General features: G+C 40.4%; 1 protein-coding gene across 1 annotated transcript in view; it reads left to right on the top strand.

Annotated features, from left to right (window-relative positions):
- PRNP (prion protein) overlaps positions 1-14,385 on the top strand; it is a 17,097-nt gene extending 2,712 nt beyond the window's left edge. The window contains exon 2 of the mRNA XM_032295507.1: positions 12,024-14,385. Within this exon, the coding sequence (XP_032151398.1) occupies positions 12,034-12,792 (759 nt within the window). The 5' untranslated portion in view covers positions 12,024-12,033 and the 3' untranslated portion in view covers positions 12,793-14,385. The remainder of the gene's footprint in view (positions 1-12,023) is intronic.
- The last annotated feature ends 2,263 nt before the right edge of the window (positions 14,386-16,648 follow it).

Below are 16,648 nucleotides of genomic sequence, written 5' to 3'. Positions count from 1 at the left end.
TTTTTTTTTTTTTTTTTTTTTTTTTTTTTTTTTTGAGACAGAGTCTCACTCTGTCGCCAGGCTGGTGTGCAGTGGCGTTTGAGATGGAGTTTCACTCTGTCACCAGGCTGGAATGCAGTGGCGAGATCTCAGCTCACCATAACCTCTGTCTCTCGGGTTTAAGGAATTCCCCTGCCTCAGCCTCCCAAGTAGCTGGGACTATAGGCACGTGCCACCATGCCCAGCTAATTTTTGTATTTTTAGTAGAGACGGTGTTTCACAATGTTGGCCAGGATGGTTTTAATCTCCTGACCTCATGATCCACCTGCCTCAACCTCCCAAAGTGCTGGGATTACAGGTGTGACCCCCCACGGCTGGCCCACAGGTTTTAATTTTTTAAACGAAATGGACCACAGTTTTCTGTGTGTGAGAGAAAGGAGAACTTGTTATATTTGCTACTTAGAATAAAAGATTTTTAACCAATCTTGTTTCCTTTTTCTAATTTTTTTTAGTTCATTAGTAATTTAGTAATTTGTATATTGGGGGGTTTTTTGCTGTTGTTTTGTTGTTGTTGTTGTTGTTGTTGTTTGTTTGTTTGTTTTGAGACAGAGTTTCGCTTTTGTTGCCCAGGCTGGAGTGCAATGGCGTGATCTCGGCTCACTGCAACCTCCACCTCACAGGTTCAAGTGATTCTCCTGCCTCAACCTCCTGAGTAGACGGGATTACAGGCATGTACCACCATGCCCAGCTAATTTTGTATTTTTAGTAGAGATGGGATTTCTCCATGTTGGTCAGGTGTATATTGGGTTTTTTTTAAGAATCAGTTCTTAGATTCATTTATCAATTCTAGTTTGTTGTTTTTAAGGACTCCTGAAACTTTTTCAAAACTGAACAATTTCAGCCATGTCTAAGCTTTCTGTCTTCTTGGAGGAACAAATCCAGTTTAGCTGAGCCACAACAGATTGTACATATCCTGCAGAACCTCTGTGGCCTTATGACAGTTGAAAGTCACCAACTGTCACAGAAAATGAGGGTCAGGAAAGGCTGTGATCACAGGCCCTTGATCCAGAGGCCACTTGGGTTCATCTATGGAACTCACACCTCACTGTATCATCATTTCTTGTAAAATCACCTTGATTTTGCAGGGAAATGGCCACAGATTTTTAGAATTATGCTGAATTATATAAGGGAGCAGCCATTTTAAAAATAATGTAATTAAACAACAACAGTAACATAATAGATATTTCTGCACCACATTGACACTGAACATGGCTCTCAACCAACTAGCCAAACCAAGGCAAAAGATTCTCTAAACTTTAGTTTTAACTTACCTTGTCCATTCTCCCTTTTCAGATCTTATTTCTTCTTCCAAGGCAACTATATCTGCTGTGAACTGCTGCGTATTAAACATTCAAAACATGTCAGTATCTAACCCAGTGATGACTACAGCATTATAAAATAACTCCTAAGTGAATAGTGTGTGCAGCAATTCTCACAGTGGGGAGAATTTTTTTTTCTCGCAATGTGTTAACCTGTCCTTTTTCTCCAACTATATTCTACTTAAACTGTTACAGTATTGTATGATCTCTTTAAGGGAGGTAACCCTTTAATGAAAAGCATTATAAATGTTAAAGATTAGACCCCTGAGGGCCAGCACTGAATGAAGCCTGATCATGGGTGCCAGTTCCCTGAGAAGCTTTTATAGATCGCAAATCCCATTGCTAAGCACTCTGCGGCTGGCTTGGGTTGGGTTCCAGCAATGTTGTTTTTCAAAATCTCTTTCGGATAATTTTGATGATGGACCAGGTTGGGGACCCTTTGTTCTGTTCATTTTGTGACTTCTGGGTGCCAATGAAAAACCCCTACCCCCAATATTTGTGCAACATTTTGTATAGCTTACATCAAGTTCTTTATGGACCTCAAAAGATTAAAATATAACAAGAGAATTTACTTAGCTCAGAAAAGACAAGGGACATTATGGGTTGAAGGTTGGGGGCTGTTTGACATTTGCCACTTCCCAATGTAACTAATTAAGCTTCAAGTTGTAATATGTTATATGGGCTGGAAGGCTTTGGTGTCTATATTTGGATCTCAGCTCCAACACCTTGGGCTGTTAAAACCTTGGAATAAGTTCTTACCAGCTCTGACTCTCATTCCCCATCTATAAATGGAAATAAGATGAATAACTTATTGGAGTTATTCATGGGAGTAACTTATGGATCTTTTTGTACCCTCTCTCTGGTTCCATTGTTTTGCCTTTCTGCTTATGCACCAATGCCATGTGATCTTACTGTTAACTCTTAACACCTGGCAGGTCAAATACACCCTGGATTATCTTCTCATTAAAAATTTTCTCCAGTCATTTGAGTTTTGAGTATCATTTCATTATATCTTTTAAAATTCCTTTTGAATCCTTTTTCAAATTTATTTGTTTTTTAATTTGGCAGATAAGATTATATGTATTTATTGTGTACAAAATTAGAAAGAGAGCTTTTCCTCTAAGATCTGAAACAAGACAAGTACACTCACACTCACCAGTTCTATTCAACATATAGTACTGGAAGTCCTAGCCAGGACAGTGAGACAAGAGAAAGAAATAAAGAGCATCCAAATTTGAAAGGAAAAAGTTAAATTGTTCCTATTTGGAAATGATTTTATACTTAAAAAACCCTAAAGACTCAACTGGAAAACCAGCAGAACTAATAAATTCAGTAAAGTTGCAGGGTACTAAATTAGCATATAAAAATCAGTAGTGTTTCTATATGCCAACAGTAAATTCTCTGGAAAGAAACAAAAAGTCCCATTTACAATAGCTACAAAATAAAATATTTCAGAATAAATTTAGCCAAGATGGTGAAAGATCTCTATGCTGAAAACTATAAAACACTGATGAAAGAAATTGAAGAAGACACAAATAGCCTGTACTCATGGAGGAATAATTAATATTGTTAAAATGTCCATACTATCTAAAGTGATCTACAGATTCAGTAGAATTCCTATCAGAATACCAATGACATTCTCAGAGAAATAGAAAAACAATCCTAAAATTTGGTGAAGGTGGCATCCTTGTCTCATTGCAGATCTAAGGAAAAGCTCTCAATTTTTCACCATTAAGTATGATGTTAGCTGCAACTTTGTCATATATAGCCTTTATTGTGTCAAGGTACAATCCTTCTATACCTAATTCATTGAGAGTTTTTATTATGCAGGAATGTTGAATTTTGTCAAATGCTTTTTCTGCATCTGTTGAAATGATTTTATGGTTATTGTCTTATTCTGTTAATGTGATATATCACGCTTACTGATTTGTGTATGTTGAACCATCCTTGCATCCCTGGATGGATCCCGTTTTATCATGGTAAATTATCTTTTTAATGAGCTGTTGAATTTGCTATGCTAGAATTTTGTTAAGAATGTTTTCACCTAGGTTCATCAGGGATATTGGCCTATACTGTCGTTTTCTTGTGTGTGTGTGTTTTGTTTGTTTGTTTGTTTTTGAGATGGAGTCTCGCTCGTCACCAGGCTGGAATGCAGTGGCGCAATCTCAACTCACTGCAAACTCTGATTCCCAGGTTCAAGCAATTCTTCTGCCTCAGCCTCCTGAGTAGCTGGGATTATAGGCACGCACCACCACACCCGACTAATATTTGTATTTTTAGTAGAGACAAGATTTCACCATGTTTACCAGTATGGTTTCTTGCGATTTTTTGTGGGACTTTGAGATCTGGGTAATGTTGGTTCCTCCTATTAATTTCTGGTTGTATACCATCGTGCTCAGAAAAGAAACTTGATATGATTTCAGTCTAATTAAGTTGGTTAAGACTTGTTTTATGGCGTAACATATGATCCATCCTGGAGAATGCTCCATGTGCTGTGTAGAGGAATGTGTACTCTGCAGTTGTTGGATGGAATGTCCTGTATTTGTCTGTTTACGTCCATTTGGTGTAAGTGAAGTGTAAGTCTGATGCTTCCTTATTTATTTTCTTTTTAATTCACCTGTCCAAAAAATCTAAGCGATCCAAAGCAAACAGGGGGTTGTAAAATTACCTTTGAATTCTGACTGAAATTATGTTTACTTTATAGATTATTTACTGATAACTTGGTATTTTTCAATATTGGCTCCCCAAGCAGAAAACGTTGTATGTCTTTCTCTTTTTCTAGTCTTCTTTTATGTCTTAGTAAAATTTTGTAGCTTTCCTACTACTTATTTTCAGGTTAAATCCTAGATATTTTCAATTTTTACTGCCATTATGAATGAATGCTTTTCCCCATGAAACCTTTAATTACAGCTGAATTAAGGACTCACTGAGTTTTTATTTGTTCATTTAAAAAACTACCACACTATTAAACTCACTTATTTGTTCTAAGACATTTTTTGAGATTTTCCTGAATTTTCCAGATAAAAGAATTATACCTAGATGAATGTATAGAATAACCTAATCAAATAAAAGTAATAGATTGTTTACCACATTAATGAGAATGCTTTTCCTCTTAAAATTATGATATTGTGTGCTTTTGTGTTCGTGACAACAATTCTTTATGATGGAAAGAGACTATCCTTCCGGTTCTATAGAAACATTTTAAAAATAACTTAAATTTTTTAAAATTTAGGAATGAATATTGATTTTCATTGAAAACTTTTCAATATCTGAAGAAAATCTTTTTTCTTCCTAACCTATTAATAGATTCCTGATTTTCAGCCATTCTTGTATTCCTAAAATAATCCATATGGGTCACAATGTATTCTTCTTTAACTAAACTGTTAAAATAAGCTGGGTGCTATTTTTTTGGATTCTGGCACCTGTGTGAGAGGAGGCTCCCATGGCAGGAGCTAGTATGCCCACCTGCATACTAGCATTTGAATCTTGGCCCTTTATCCCATTGGCTCTAAACACATCTCAGGCGAAGATGCCCAAATATTTATCTCTACTGAGTTCCAGATTTCCATAACAATTGCCTAAATTGATACTGCCACTTGAACTCTCATAGATGTGGCAAAGTTTATATGTCCAAATGGAAACTCTTGGTTTTCTTTCCCAAACATGGCCCTCCACCAATTTGTCCTATTTCAGTAGATAGCGTCACCACTATTTCCCTGGTTATGGAGGCCCCAGACCTGGGCAACTCTCACTCCTCCATCCACTCAACCAGCAAGTCTTATTGGCTCTTTCTGTAAAATATGTCTCATTTATTCACAGCGTGCCAGCTGCACGGACTCCATCCCATGCCACACCACCATCTTCCTGCAGTAATTTCTTAACTGGTCTCTCCATTTCCTTTCTTGCCCCACTAAATTTTCTTCTATTTAAGAAAAAATATTTTCTAGACATAAGGTTTCACCATGTTGCTCAGGCTGGTCTCAAACTCCTGGGCTCAAGCAATCCTCCTGCTTAAACTTCCCAAAGTGCTGGGATTACAGGCGTGAGCTGAGCTTTTAAAAAAAAACAATTCCATGATGTTACTGTCCTACTAAGACCCTTTACTGGCTCCGCACTACTTTCAGAAGAAGATAGAAATTTCTCTCTGTGGCCCATGAGGCCCTCCTGATATGACCCTCACCACCTCCCTAGTCTCAGCAGTCCCCCTGCTGCTGTATCATGGGGCTCCTCAGATTTGATCTTCTTTTTGGTCTTTAAGCCCACCAAGCTAAGTATCTTATTCACAACTGTCCTCATCCCCTAGCACAATTCTTGACCCTTAGAATTCTGACACTTAAAATATGTGTTAAGCTAATCAATAAATTATTGTGCCAGGCATATATTGGGGGTCACCTATACATTGTGGGTCACCCATGTATAGGTGTGGTTCACACCTATAAACCCAGCACTTTGGGGGGATGAGGCATGCAGATTGGTTGAACCCAGGAGTTCAAGACCAGCCTGGACAACATGGAAAGACCCCATCATTACTGAAAATACAAAAAAATAGCCAGGCATGGTAGTACATACCTATGGTCCCAGCTACTTGGAAGGATCACTTGAGCCTGTTGCTGGGAAGTTGCAGAGAGCTGAGATCATGCCACCACACCCTGGCCTGGGTGGCAGAGTGAGACCCTGTCTCAAAAAAAAAAAGTTACAGTACTATAAACATATTATAGTGTGTAATTTTTGACAGCTTTTTTCTCCATTTCTTCTATGGTTTTTGGTCAATTATAGTCTTCAATTTTTTTTTTAAGATGACACATACTGCCTGGGCATGGTGGCTCACACCTGTAATCTCAGCATTTTGGGAGGCCAAGGCAGCAAGATCGCTTGAGCCCAGAAGTTTGAGATGAGCCTGGGCAACATAGCAAGACCCCATCTCTACCAGAAAAGAAACAACAACAACAAAAAGAAACTGGCACATACTAGTTATTCCACAAATATTTGTTAAATACATTAATTCTCAAGTTGATTTTTATAATTTACATTTTAACAGGAAGACAATCCATCTCAGAGATATTTTTATTCATTAAGGATAGTTGTATATAGTAATTTATTATTATTTTAAAACATTCTCTAAGGCTACTTCCTCTTATAGAGATATGTTTTCTCAATATAGAGATATGTTTTCTAGTGATGTGTGTGTTACATTTTCAAATAACTCTGAATTTTATTTAGAAATTCCATATTTTTCTGGGTTTTATTTATTAAATTCTACTTTCATCTCTACTATTAATTTATAACTATGGCAATTTTGCCGTTTTCTGTTTTTTTCTCTTTCTGAGTTGAATAATCATTTACTTTATTTCACCTTTTCTATTCAGTCGTATTATCCATGTTCCTCTGATAGCCATGTAGGTTCCAAATCCTCACATTTTTCAGCTTTCTTAAAAAAATTTTTTTTTTTTTTGCTATTCTGATACACATGTTATATCATTTTCGTTTCATTTTTATCATATTCTTAATGATTTTGATTATATTTTTCTATCCTTTTGGGTTTCTCTCAGATGAATTATCAGTTTCTTTTGGCCATTTGTTTGTGTTGGAATTACTGTCTCTTAATGCTCTGTAAGAATTCCTTGCAAGTTCTAGAATCCTCTGTTGGTTTTAACTACTACAAGTCCCTGTTACCATTGTGTACTCTTTCTATTAACTTTGTCCAGAGTCAGCTTTATTGTGGTGAACAAGAATCTTTAAATTTTTTTTTTACTTTTAAGTTCAAGGGTATAAGTGCAGGTTTGTTACATGGGTAAACTCATGTTATGGGGGTTTGTTGTACAGATTATTTCATCACCCAGGTACTAAGCCTAGTACACATTAGTTGTTTTTCCTGATCCTCTCCCTCTACCACCCTCTGATAGGCCCTAATATGTGTTGTTCCTCTCCACATGTCCATGTGTTCTCATCATTAACTCCGACTTACAAATGAGAACATGCAGTATTTGGTTTTCTCTTCCTGTGTTAGTTTGCTAAGGATAATGGCTTCCAGTTCCATCCACATCCCTGCAAAGAACATGATCTCACTCTTTTTTGGGGTTGCATAGTATTCAATGGTGTCTATATACCACATTTTCTTTATTCAGTCTATCATTGATGGGCATTTAGGTCTTTGCTGTTGTGAATAGTGTTGCAATGAAAATACATGTGCATGTGTCTTTGTAACAGAATGATTTATATTCCTTTGGGTATATACCTAGTAATGAGATTGCTGGGTCACATGGTATTTCTGTCTTTAGGTCTTTGAAGATGTAATCAAATGCATCAATTATTTGCCTTATGGTTTGTGCTTTTTGTTTGAAAAGTTCTTCCCCCATTCCTCGTCCAGGTCACAAAGACATTTGCCAATATTTTCCTCTTCTAGCACCATACTTGTACCTTTCACATGTAAGTCTTGGATCCATCTAAAGTTAACTTTTGCATGTAGTTAGGGATCCAGTTTTCTTTTTCTTGTTTCCCAAAAGCATGAAACCTTCGTCCTTTATTTATTTGTGATGCCCGCATCAGCACACATCAAGTCCGTGCTAAAGTGTATCTACATGAGTTTCTCTCTCACCTTGCTCCTCTGTGTCCTTTGGTCTCCCCATCTTTACCGTCCAGTCTTCGTCACTGTGGTTTTTTAGTGATTTCATGTCTGCTTTGGCAGATTCCCTCCGCTTTGCACATCTTTTTAAGGTTGACCTTGTTATTCACGGGCATTTTCTTCCCCATATGAGTTTATTGAACTTCCCAAAAAATCCACCTGGAATTTTAACTGGCATTTTATTGAAATTACCAGTTCATTTGAGGATAATGGACATCTTTACAATACTGAGTTATCACAATCAAGACCATGAAATGCCTCTCCATTTTTTTCAGATTATCTTCTATGTTCTTTGTATTAGAGTTATAATTTTTCACCCATTGGAGGTCTTTTCTTAGTTATTTCCTAGCCACTTTACAGTTTGGTTGTTACTGTGAATATCTATATTTTCTTCTGGTCAGTTATTGCTAGTGTAGAGAAATGCTGTTGATTTTTGTAAGCTGACCTTCTGTCCCACAGCCTTGCATGCTAGTGTTGGTTCTCACGTTACCCCTGTTGATTCTGTTGGATTTTCTGTGTGCATGGTCACACTAATTGCAAATACTGTCAGCTAGAGCTCTTTTCTTGCCGTTCTTACATCTGTTACTTCTTTGCATATGGCCTTGGACAGCATCTTGAGTCCCATGACAGTGGACATCCCTGTCATGTTTCTGAGCGTATTCTTAGTATTATTCTTAGTAATAAACAAGTGTTGACCACCACCATATACTTAATAGAATATCTTGAAATATGCCAGAGGACTAGACCGCTACCTGACTGCTGACAGAGAGTATCTTAGATGAATAGGTCCCCAGACATGCCAGTGTCCTCTCTCACCATCCATCTCCACTTCAAAGTTGTCTGGCCCCACCCACCTTCTGTGCCTGGTTCTCCTCTGTGCTTCCCTCACTATGCCATGTTCTTGCCTGTTCAGGTGTCTCTAAGAGCTCATAGATCATTGACTCTTACAGTTTTAAATGAGGCATGTTCAAAGCCCAACTCAGTGTCATTCCCTGCAGTCTCCTCGTCCTCCCAGCTTGCCCATTTCAGGGATTTGCTGATAGATCCAGCCAGCCAGAGTCTACTGCAGTAGCTGGCACATGAAATGTATATGTATTTAACTGAATTGAAAATGTTAGCTGGCCATTGTAGAAAATAGTATTTATTTTTATTTTTATTTGTTTTGTTCTTTTTTTATTTTTTGTTTTTCTTTTTATTGAAAATAGTATTTTGTAAGTTTATAAATATTATTCTCTTTGTACATCCATTACAAATATTTAATGTTTAGTTTGATTATTCCTTATGCTTTATAAGGAAATGTGTTTTCCCACTCATTCATTTTCTAGCATTTATTTTGCATGTCTGTGGGTCAAGTGCTATGTCCAGGGACACTGCTGTGAGCAAAACCAACCCCCCCACCAAAGGAGCCTGCACACCAGTGGAGAACATGAACAATAAGCACACAATAAATGACATAATATCTAAAGTAGCTGTAACTGCTTCAGAGAATAATGAAGCCAGGAAAGGGAATGGGCTCGGGGGTGCTATTTTAGATAGAGTGATGGGAAGAGCCCTCCTGAGCAGACTTTAGCCACATAAGTAGCTGGAGGAAGAGCCTTCTAGGACCAGGGAATAGCAAGTGCAACAGCCCTGAGACAGGACGTGCTTGTCAGGTTTGAGGAGTGGTGGGAGGCCTGAACCAGGTCACATGGGGCCCGGCCAGCATGGCCATGACTTTGTGTTTTATCCAGAGTACAAAGGAGCCTCACTGAGAGACAAGGGAAGTAGACAATGTGTCCTGCAACACTCAGTGGGGGCCAGGAGAGGAGCAGGGAGGCTGGTTGGGAGGCCGTTGAAGGAATCCGGTGAAAAGTGATAGAAGCGCCAACTAAGATGGTCCTGGTGGAAAATGTGAGAAGCCGAGGTGCTTCGGGTTGATTTTCAGGGTAGAGCTGCTGGGATTTGCTGATAGATCCAAAGTATGCTGTGAGAGAGAAAATTCAGTCACTCTAGAGCATTGGCTGGATTTGTCTCGTGGGAGTGAATGGAGGAGATGCTGACATAAAAACCCTTTAGACTGAAAGTTACTGATTGAGGAGATGGTCCCCTAGTTTGATTTCCTGGGGGGTGTGAGTAGCAGGGAGGCCAAGAGCTGGGCCCCACGAGATCATGGGGACTGATCAGGGAAGCAGGCCTGCAAAGAGCCTGCTCTTCAGACCCCCACCTAAAAGGGCCTCTAAAAACCTTAACTGGCATGACCTGAGTACTTTAACTCCACTTGTAACTTTCAAATATGTTTTGATTTACTTAATGACCACCAAGATAAAACTTTCCATTTCAGAAACATAAACAGGATGTTTATTTATTTATTTCATATTTTTTCTAATATTATCCAATTTAGTCATTATTTCTGAAGGAAATGAAAATAATTTTCTAATTTTTAAAAAATTTGCAACTAATTGGATGATAGTTAAAGGTATGGGCTTTCTGAGTTCACAAACATGTTCCAAAATTGACAACAGTGATGGTTGCACATTTCATTAAATGTACTAAAAACTGTTGAACTGTACATGTTATGTGGTGAATTATATGGTATGTGAATTATATCTCAAAAAGCTAGACATTGTTTTTTTAAAAAAATAAAAACTAAAAAAAGAGAAGAGAAAAAATTTGCAGATAATCCCAGCATTGGCACAAGACTAATCTCAGGGTTACAGTGTATGCCATTTTAGGTTTTATGGCACACAGTGATGATCTGGAGCCTAGGATTTGACCTAGGGTACAGCAGGTACTGTTTAGCAATCATTTTACTATTGTCGTAGGTCTCTGCTCTTTGAGCTAAATACCCAGCGTAAATGAGCTCTTTAATCTGAAAAAAGATTTTTAATGAGATGAATCTACATTCTCCAAAGGATCATAAATTGTCATTCTGGATGTTTGATTTGTTGTTTTGGTACAAAAATTAGAAGAAAATAAATCACTCACAAAATGTTAAATGAACTAAAGCTCATTCATCGAGTCAGTGACTGCCTGTCTTGTGAACACAGCCCACTACCCCTTTCTGAGCAGCCCCATCCACCTGTCTAGAGAGAGAGATGAACTTTCAAGTAGACTCCCAAAAGCCTGGATGTTTCACTTCTAGTAGACTTGTACTGAGAATTCCTTTGAGGAAATTCTTCTTGGCATTCTATGCTGAGGGGATATTAATTTTTTCACATCACAAATATCTATTTTGTCTTGCTCTGTCCAGGCACTGCTCTAGCCCCTGAGGGTACAGCAGTGAACAAGAGACGCTTGTTCCCTGCTTACATTCCTGCAGAGGAGAGAAGACATTGAAATGATTATTTAGAAAGATATGTAATTACTGTGTTGCCACACCCCCTTGGAGTCTTCCTAACTAGACATTACACTCACAAGACTTCCACAGGCTACACTATAGGCTTTGCTCAGCCTCAGCTTCCTTAGAAGGGGACGCACCAGGTTCCTCGTGGTGTTTCACACATCAGCCAAGGACTTGTCTTCACTCCCAACCCCCTCAAGTGACTGCTCAGGTACAAGGAATGATCCATATTGGTAGGTAAAGTGTTACTCTTGGCATACGAGCCCCATCCCCAACAGGAGCCGATATGCCCTGTAACAGCCTGATGGGCACAGCTTCAAGAGCCCTCACCAGGACGTGCCTAGTTCCTGCTTTAGAGCAGGAAGAATCACGGCCCTAAGGAACTCTCCCAAAAGTTATGGTTCTTCACAGTCCATGTGCAGCTTACTAATCAGAAGCATTTTTTTCTTATAAATAACATTGCTGGCATTCCACCTTTATCAAGTTTCCAGGAACAGAGCCAGCAATTAACTTAGGGTCAGATTTGTTCTTAGAGCAGGAGAAAGGGTTGTGTTCAGCCTTTTCTGACCATTGTTTTTGTCCTAAGTGCTTCAGAAAAGTACAGGGTGGGAAGAGTGTTCATACTGAGCAGCTGATGCCATTGCTGTGCACTGATTCATTATGCAGCAAACATTTGGTAGTTTCAGCATAAATATGGGACTCTGATGTTCTCTTCATTTTGCAGAACAGTCATCATGGCGAACCTTGGCTACTGGATGCTGGTTCTCTTTGTGGCCACATGGAGTGACCTGGGCCTCTGCAAGAAGCGCCCAAAACCTGGAGGATGGAATACTGGGGGCAGCCGATACCCAGGCCAGGGCAGCCCTGGAGGCAACCGCTACCCACCCCAGGGTGGTGGCTGGGGGCAGCCTCATGGTGGTGGCTGGGGGCAACCCCATGGTGGCGGCTGGGGACAGCCCCATGGTGGCAGCTGGGGACAGCCTCATGGTGGTGGCTGGGGTCAAGGAGGTGGCACCCACAATCAATGGAACAAGCCCAGTAAGCCAAAAACCAGCATGAAGCACGTGGCTGGTGCTGCAGCGGCTGGGGCAGTGGTGGGGGGCCTTGGTGGCTACATGCTGGGAAGTGCCATGAGCAGACCCCTCATACATTTTGGCAATGACTATGAGGACCGTTACTATCGTGAAAACATGTACCGTTACCCCAACCAAGTATACTACAGGCCCGTGGATCAGTACAGCAACCAGAACAACTTTGTGCATGACTGCGTCAATATCACGATCAAGCAGCACACGGTCACCACCACCACCAAAGGGGAGAACTTCACTGAGACTGATGTTAAGATGATGGAGCGTGTGGTTGAGCAGATGTGTATCACTCAGTACGAGAGGGAATCCCAGGCCTATTACCAGAGAGGATCGAGCATGGTCCTCTTCTCCTCCCCACCTGTGATCCTCCTGATCTCTTTCCTCATCTTCCTGATAGTGGGATGAGGAAGGTCATCCTGTTTTCACCATCTTTCTAATCTTTTTCCAGGTTGAGGGAGGGGGTATCCACCTGCAGCCCTTTTAGTGGTGGTGTCTCATTCTTGCTTCTTTGTCCCTGATAGCCTAATCAATACCCCTGGCACTCATGGGCACTGGAAAATCTAGAGCAGACCTGAGATGCTATTTAGTCAAACCCCCTTTGATTGAGTTCATCATGGGCCTTTGCTAATACCGGGCCAATAAAGATATAACAGCAAATAATCATTGGTTAATCTGGATGTATTTTTGGACTTAGTGCAACAGGTTGGGGCTAAAACAAATCTCAGAACAGTCTCAAATACCTTTGCCTGGATACCTCTGGCTCCTTCAGCAGCTAGAGCTCAGTATACTAATGCCCTATCTTAGCAGAGATTTCATAGCTATTTAGAGATCTTTTCCCTTTTAAGAAAACTTGACAACATTTCTGCCAAGTTTGTTAGGAGGCTGCATGACACTCTTTCAAAAAAATCCTAGAAATTCTTAGCTCTCGGGATGCAGGCTCAGCCCGCTGGAGCATGAGCTCTGTGTCTGCACAGAAATGGGGCGATGCTTTGCCTTTCACAGTACAGGCTACACAGCAGCTGTGCATCAAGAGTAAATATCGGCACAACACTAAACCTCTGGCTAGAGGACATATTCACAGTGAACATAAGTGTAGCATATATGAAAGGCTCCTGGGACTGAAAAATCTAATGTTTGGGAATGGTGCCCTTGTAGCAACCTCCCATTTTAGATGTTTAAAGAACCTACATGTGGCATTCCTTTCTTTAAACTAGATAATTAAGGCAGCAGAAAAGTCAGTTACCTTCTAGACACTGAAGGCAAACCTCCTTTGTCCATTTACCTGGAAACCAGAATGATTTTGACATAGCAGAGAGCTGCAGTTGTGAAAGCAGCATCATCATAGAGGATGATGTCATGAAGAAAATGGTCCATGTACAAAGAAAAGAACTGCTTGCATTTCTTTATCTCTGTCTCATAATTGTCAAAAACCAGAATTAGGTCAAGTTCATAGTTTCTGTAATTGGCTTTTGAATCAAAGAATAGGGAGACAATCTAAAAAATATCTTAGGTTGGAGATGACAGAAATATGATTGATTTGAAGTGGAAAAAGAAATTCTGTTAACGTTAATTAAGGTAAAATTATTCCCTGAGTTGTTTGATACTGTCACCTAGCAGATATGTATTACTCTTCTGCAATGTTATTGGCTTGCACTTTGTGAGTATTTGATGTAAAAATATATATGTATATAAAATATAGCATAGGACAGACTTAGGAATTTTGTTAAGAGCAGTTAACATCTGAAGTGTCTAATGCATTAACTTTTTGTAAGGTACTAAATACTTAATATGTGGGAAACCCTTTTGCGTGGTCCTTAGGCTTACAATGTGCACCGAACCATTTTATATAAGAATTCAAAGTGGACACCATTAACAGGTCTTTGAAACATGCATGTACATTTTCTATATTTGTAACTTTGCATGTTCTTGTTTTGGTGTATAAAAAATTTATAAATGTTTAATATCTGACAAATTAAACAAGAGCGAAGATGAGCGCCACCTCCGGTGTCTGCCGTTGTATTTCCTGGTGCTTGCACTGTGCTGGGGACAGTTTTTGGGGGTTAACCTGAGCCAGGTGGGCTTTCAGTCCTCCCTCTTCAAGTGATGGTTGATGGTTCATGCATCTGCCCCTGTTCCTGCCCTCGTCCTCACTTCCCAGTCACCCACCAGTTCAGCTCTGCTGCCTTTGCATTTTCTCCACAAGTATCGAAATGGACTGAGCACTAGGAAAACAGCAAAGGCACTATTGCAGCAGGAGGAACAGTCTGGGAGCTTTTATCAGTCCTGGTTTAGATATAGATTTTCTTGGCAGGGCGCAGTGGCTCACCCCTGTAATCCCAGCACTTTGAAAGACCAAGGTGGGCGAATCACAAGGTCAGGAGATTGAGACCATCCTGGCCAACATGGTGAAACCTCGTCTCTACTAAAACGAAAAAATTAGGTGGGTATGGTAGCACATGCCTGTGGTCTCAGCTACTCAAGAGGCTGAGGCAAGGGAATCACTTGGACCCTAGAGGTGGAGGTTGCAGTGAGCCGAGATTGCGCCATTGCACTCCAAACTGGGCGATACAGCAAGACTCTGTCTCAAAAAAAAAGGAAAGAAATAGATTTTCTTAATTAAAATGAAAATTAAGCTCTAAAATACTGTTGACCTTGAACAACACAGGCATTAGAGGCACTGACTCCCTGCACAGACAAAAATCTGCATAGAATTTTTTTTTTTAGATGGAGTCTTGCTCTGTCGCCCAGGTTGGAGTGCAGTGGCACAATCTCGGCTCACTACAACCTCCACCCCCTGGATTCAAGTGATTCTCCTACCTCAGCCTCACAAGTAGTTGGGACTACAAGCACCTGCCACCATGCCCAGCTAATTTTTGTATTTTTAGTAGAGACGGGGTTTCACCATGTTGCCAGGCTGGTCTTGAACTCAGCCTGAGGTGATCCACTTGCCTCAGCCTCCCGAAGTGCTAGGATTACAGGCGTGAGCCACCACGCCCAGCCTGCATAGAACTTTTAACTCTCCCAAAACTTCATTGCTAATAGACTAATTGCCTGCTGTTGGCCGGAAGCAGTACCAATAACATAAACAGTTAACATATTTTGTATCTCATATATATTATATACGTATTCTTACAATAAAGTAAGCTAGAGAAAATGTTATTAAAATCATGAGGAAGGAAAAGTGCATTTATTATTCACTGACTGGAAGCGGACCATCATAAAGGTCTTCATCATCATCTTCACATTGAAGAAGGCTGAGGAGGAAGAGGAGAAGACAGTCTTGCTGTCCGGTAGGTGGCAGAGGCAAAAGAAAATCTGTGTCTCATGGACTCAATTCCCACCCGTGGTGTTCAAGGGTCATGTGTACCAGCTTTATACCCCCCAGTTCAGGCCCTAAAATAGTCTCAGGTCCTGTGAGCCCTAGTGACACACTCTCCTCAGATTCAACACCTTTGGTCTGAAAAGCGACTTTGATTTCTCATAATATTTCAACTCATCCTCTCCCTGTTCAGTGCATCAACTCTATGGTGCTCTTGGTTATCCTTGGCAGAAGTTTTCTTCTGCAACTAATTTGCGAAAGGTAGGGGATAATCAGAAGTGACAGTAGTTGAAATCACAATGTCAATATCTTAGCAAATGCCTGTGTTGTAAATGGGGGAGTGCCCCTGGTAGGGTCTTCAAGGCTCACTCCAGCCTGGCTAGGGAAACTCTACAGGGAGAGGCACTTGAAATTACAGAATTTATTGTACTCACAGGTCCTAGAGAGGGAGGCATGCCTTGCCAAACAGGGAGCCAGATTGGTGGAGCTCCCAGGAAGTGGGTGCAACTCAGCATGTACAAGAGAGAGAGAGAACCCCTGGGCAAGTGCCTTTACTGGGAGCCAGGGTGGAGGACACAAGCCCAAGGTGTAGGATGTGTTTGAATGTCACGAGGTCACAGGGGAGGACAAGAAGTGGAACTTGTGGCAGGGACCAGCCTTACCACACTAGCACCTGGTTACCTACGCAGGGTGCCCACTGCCTGTTTGTAGGATGTCAAGGCATCAGGAAAATATGAAGTTTTTAAAAGTTTACAACACAATGCCAATCTCCTGCCGTGATCAGAGGATCAGCTTTGTATTGAAGATGGAAAGATACCGATCAACTCCTTGAAACCTCATCACCCAGAAAACTACTAAAGCAGAATGACAAATACAAATTCTCGGCCAGGCACAGTTGCCCATGCCTGTAATCCCAGCACTTTGGGAGGCCAAGGAAGGCAG

This window comes from Sapajus apella, unplaced genomic scaffold (assembly GCF_009761245.1).
Source record: "Sapajus apella isolate SASKATOON/1434 unplaced genomic scaffold, GSC_monkey_1.0 scaffold33, whole genome shotgun sequence".
NCBI lineage: Eukaryota > Metazoa > Chordata > Mammalia > Primates > Cebidae > Sapajus > Sapajus apella.
The sequence above is the reverse complement of the archived record's forward strand: the minus strand, read 5'-3'. Positions and strand labels throughout refer to the sequence as shown.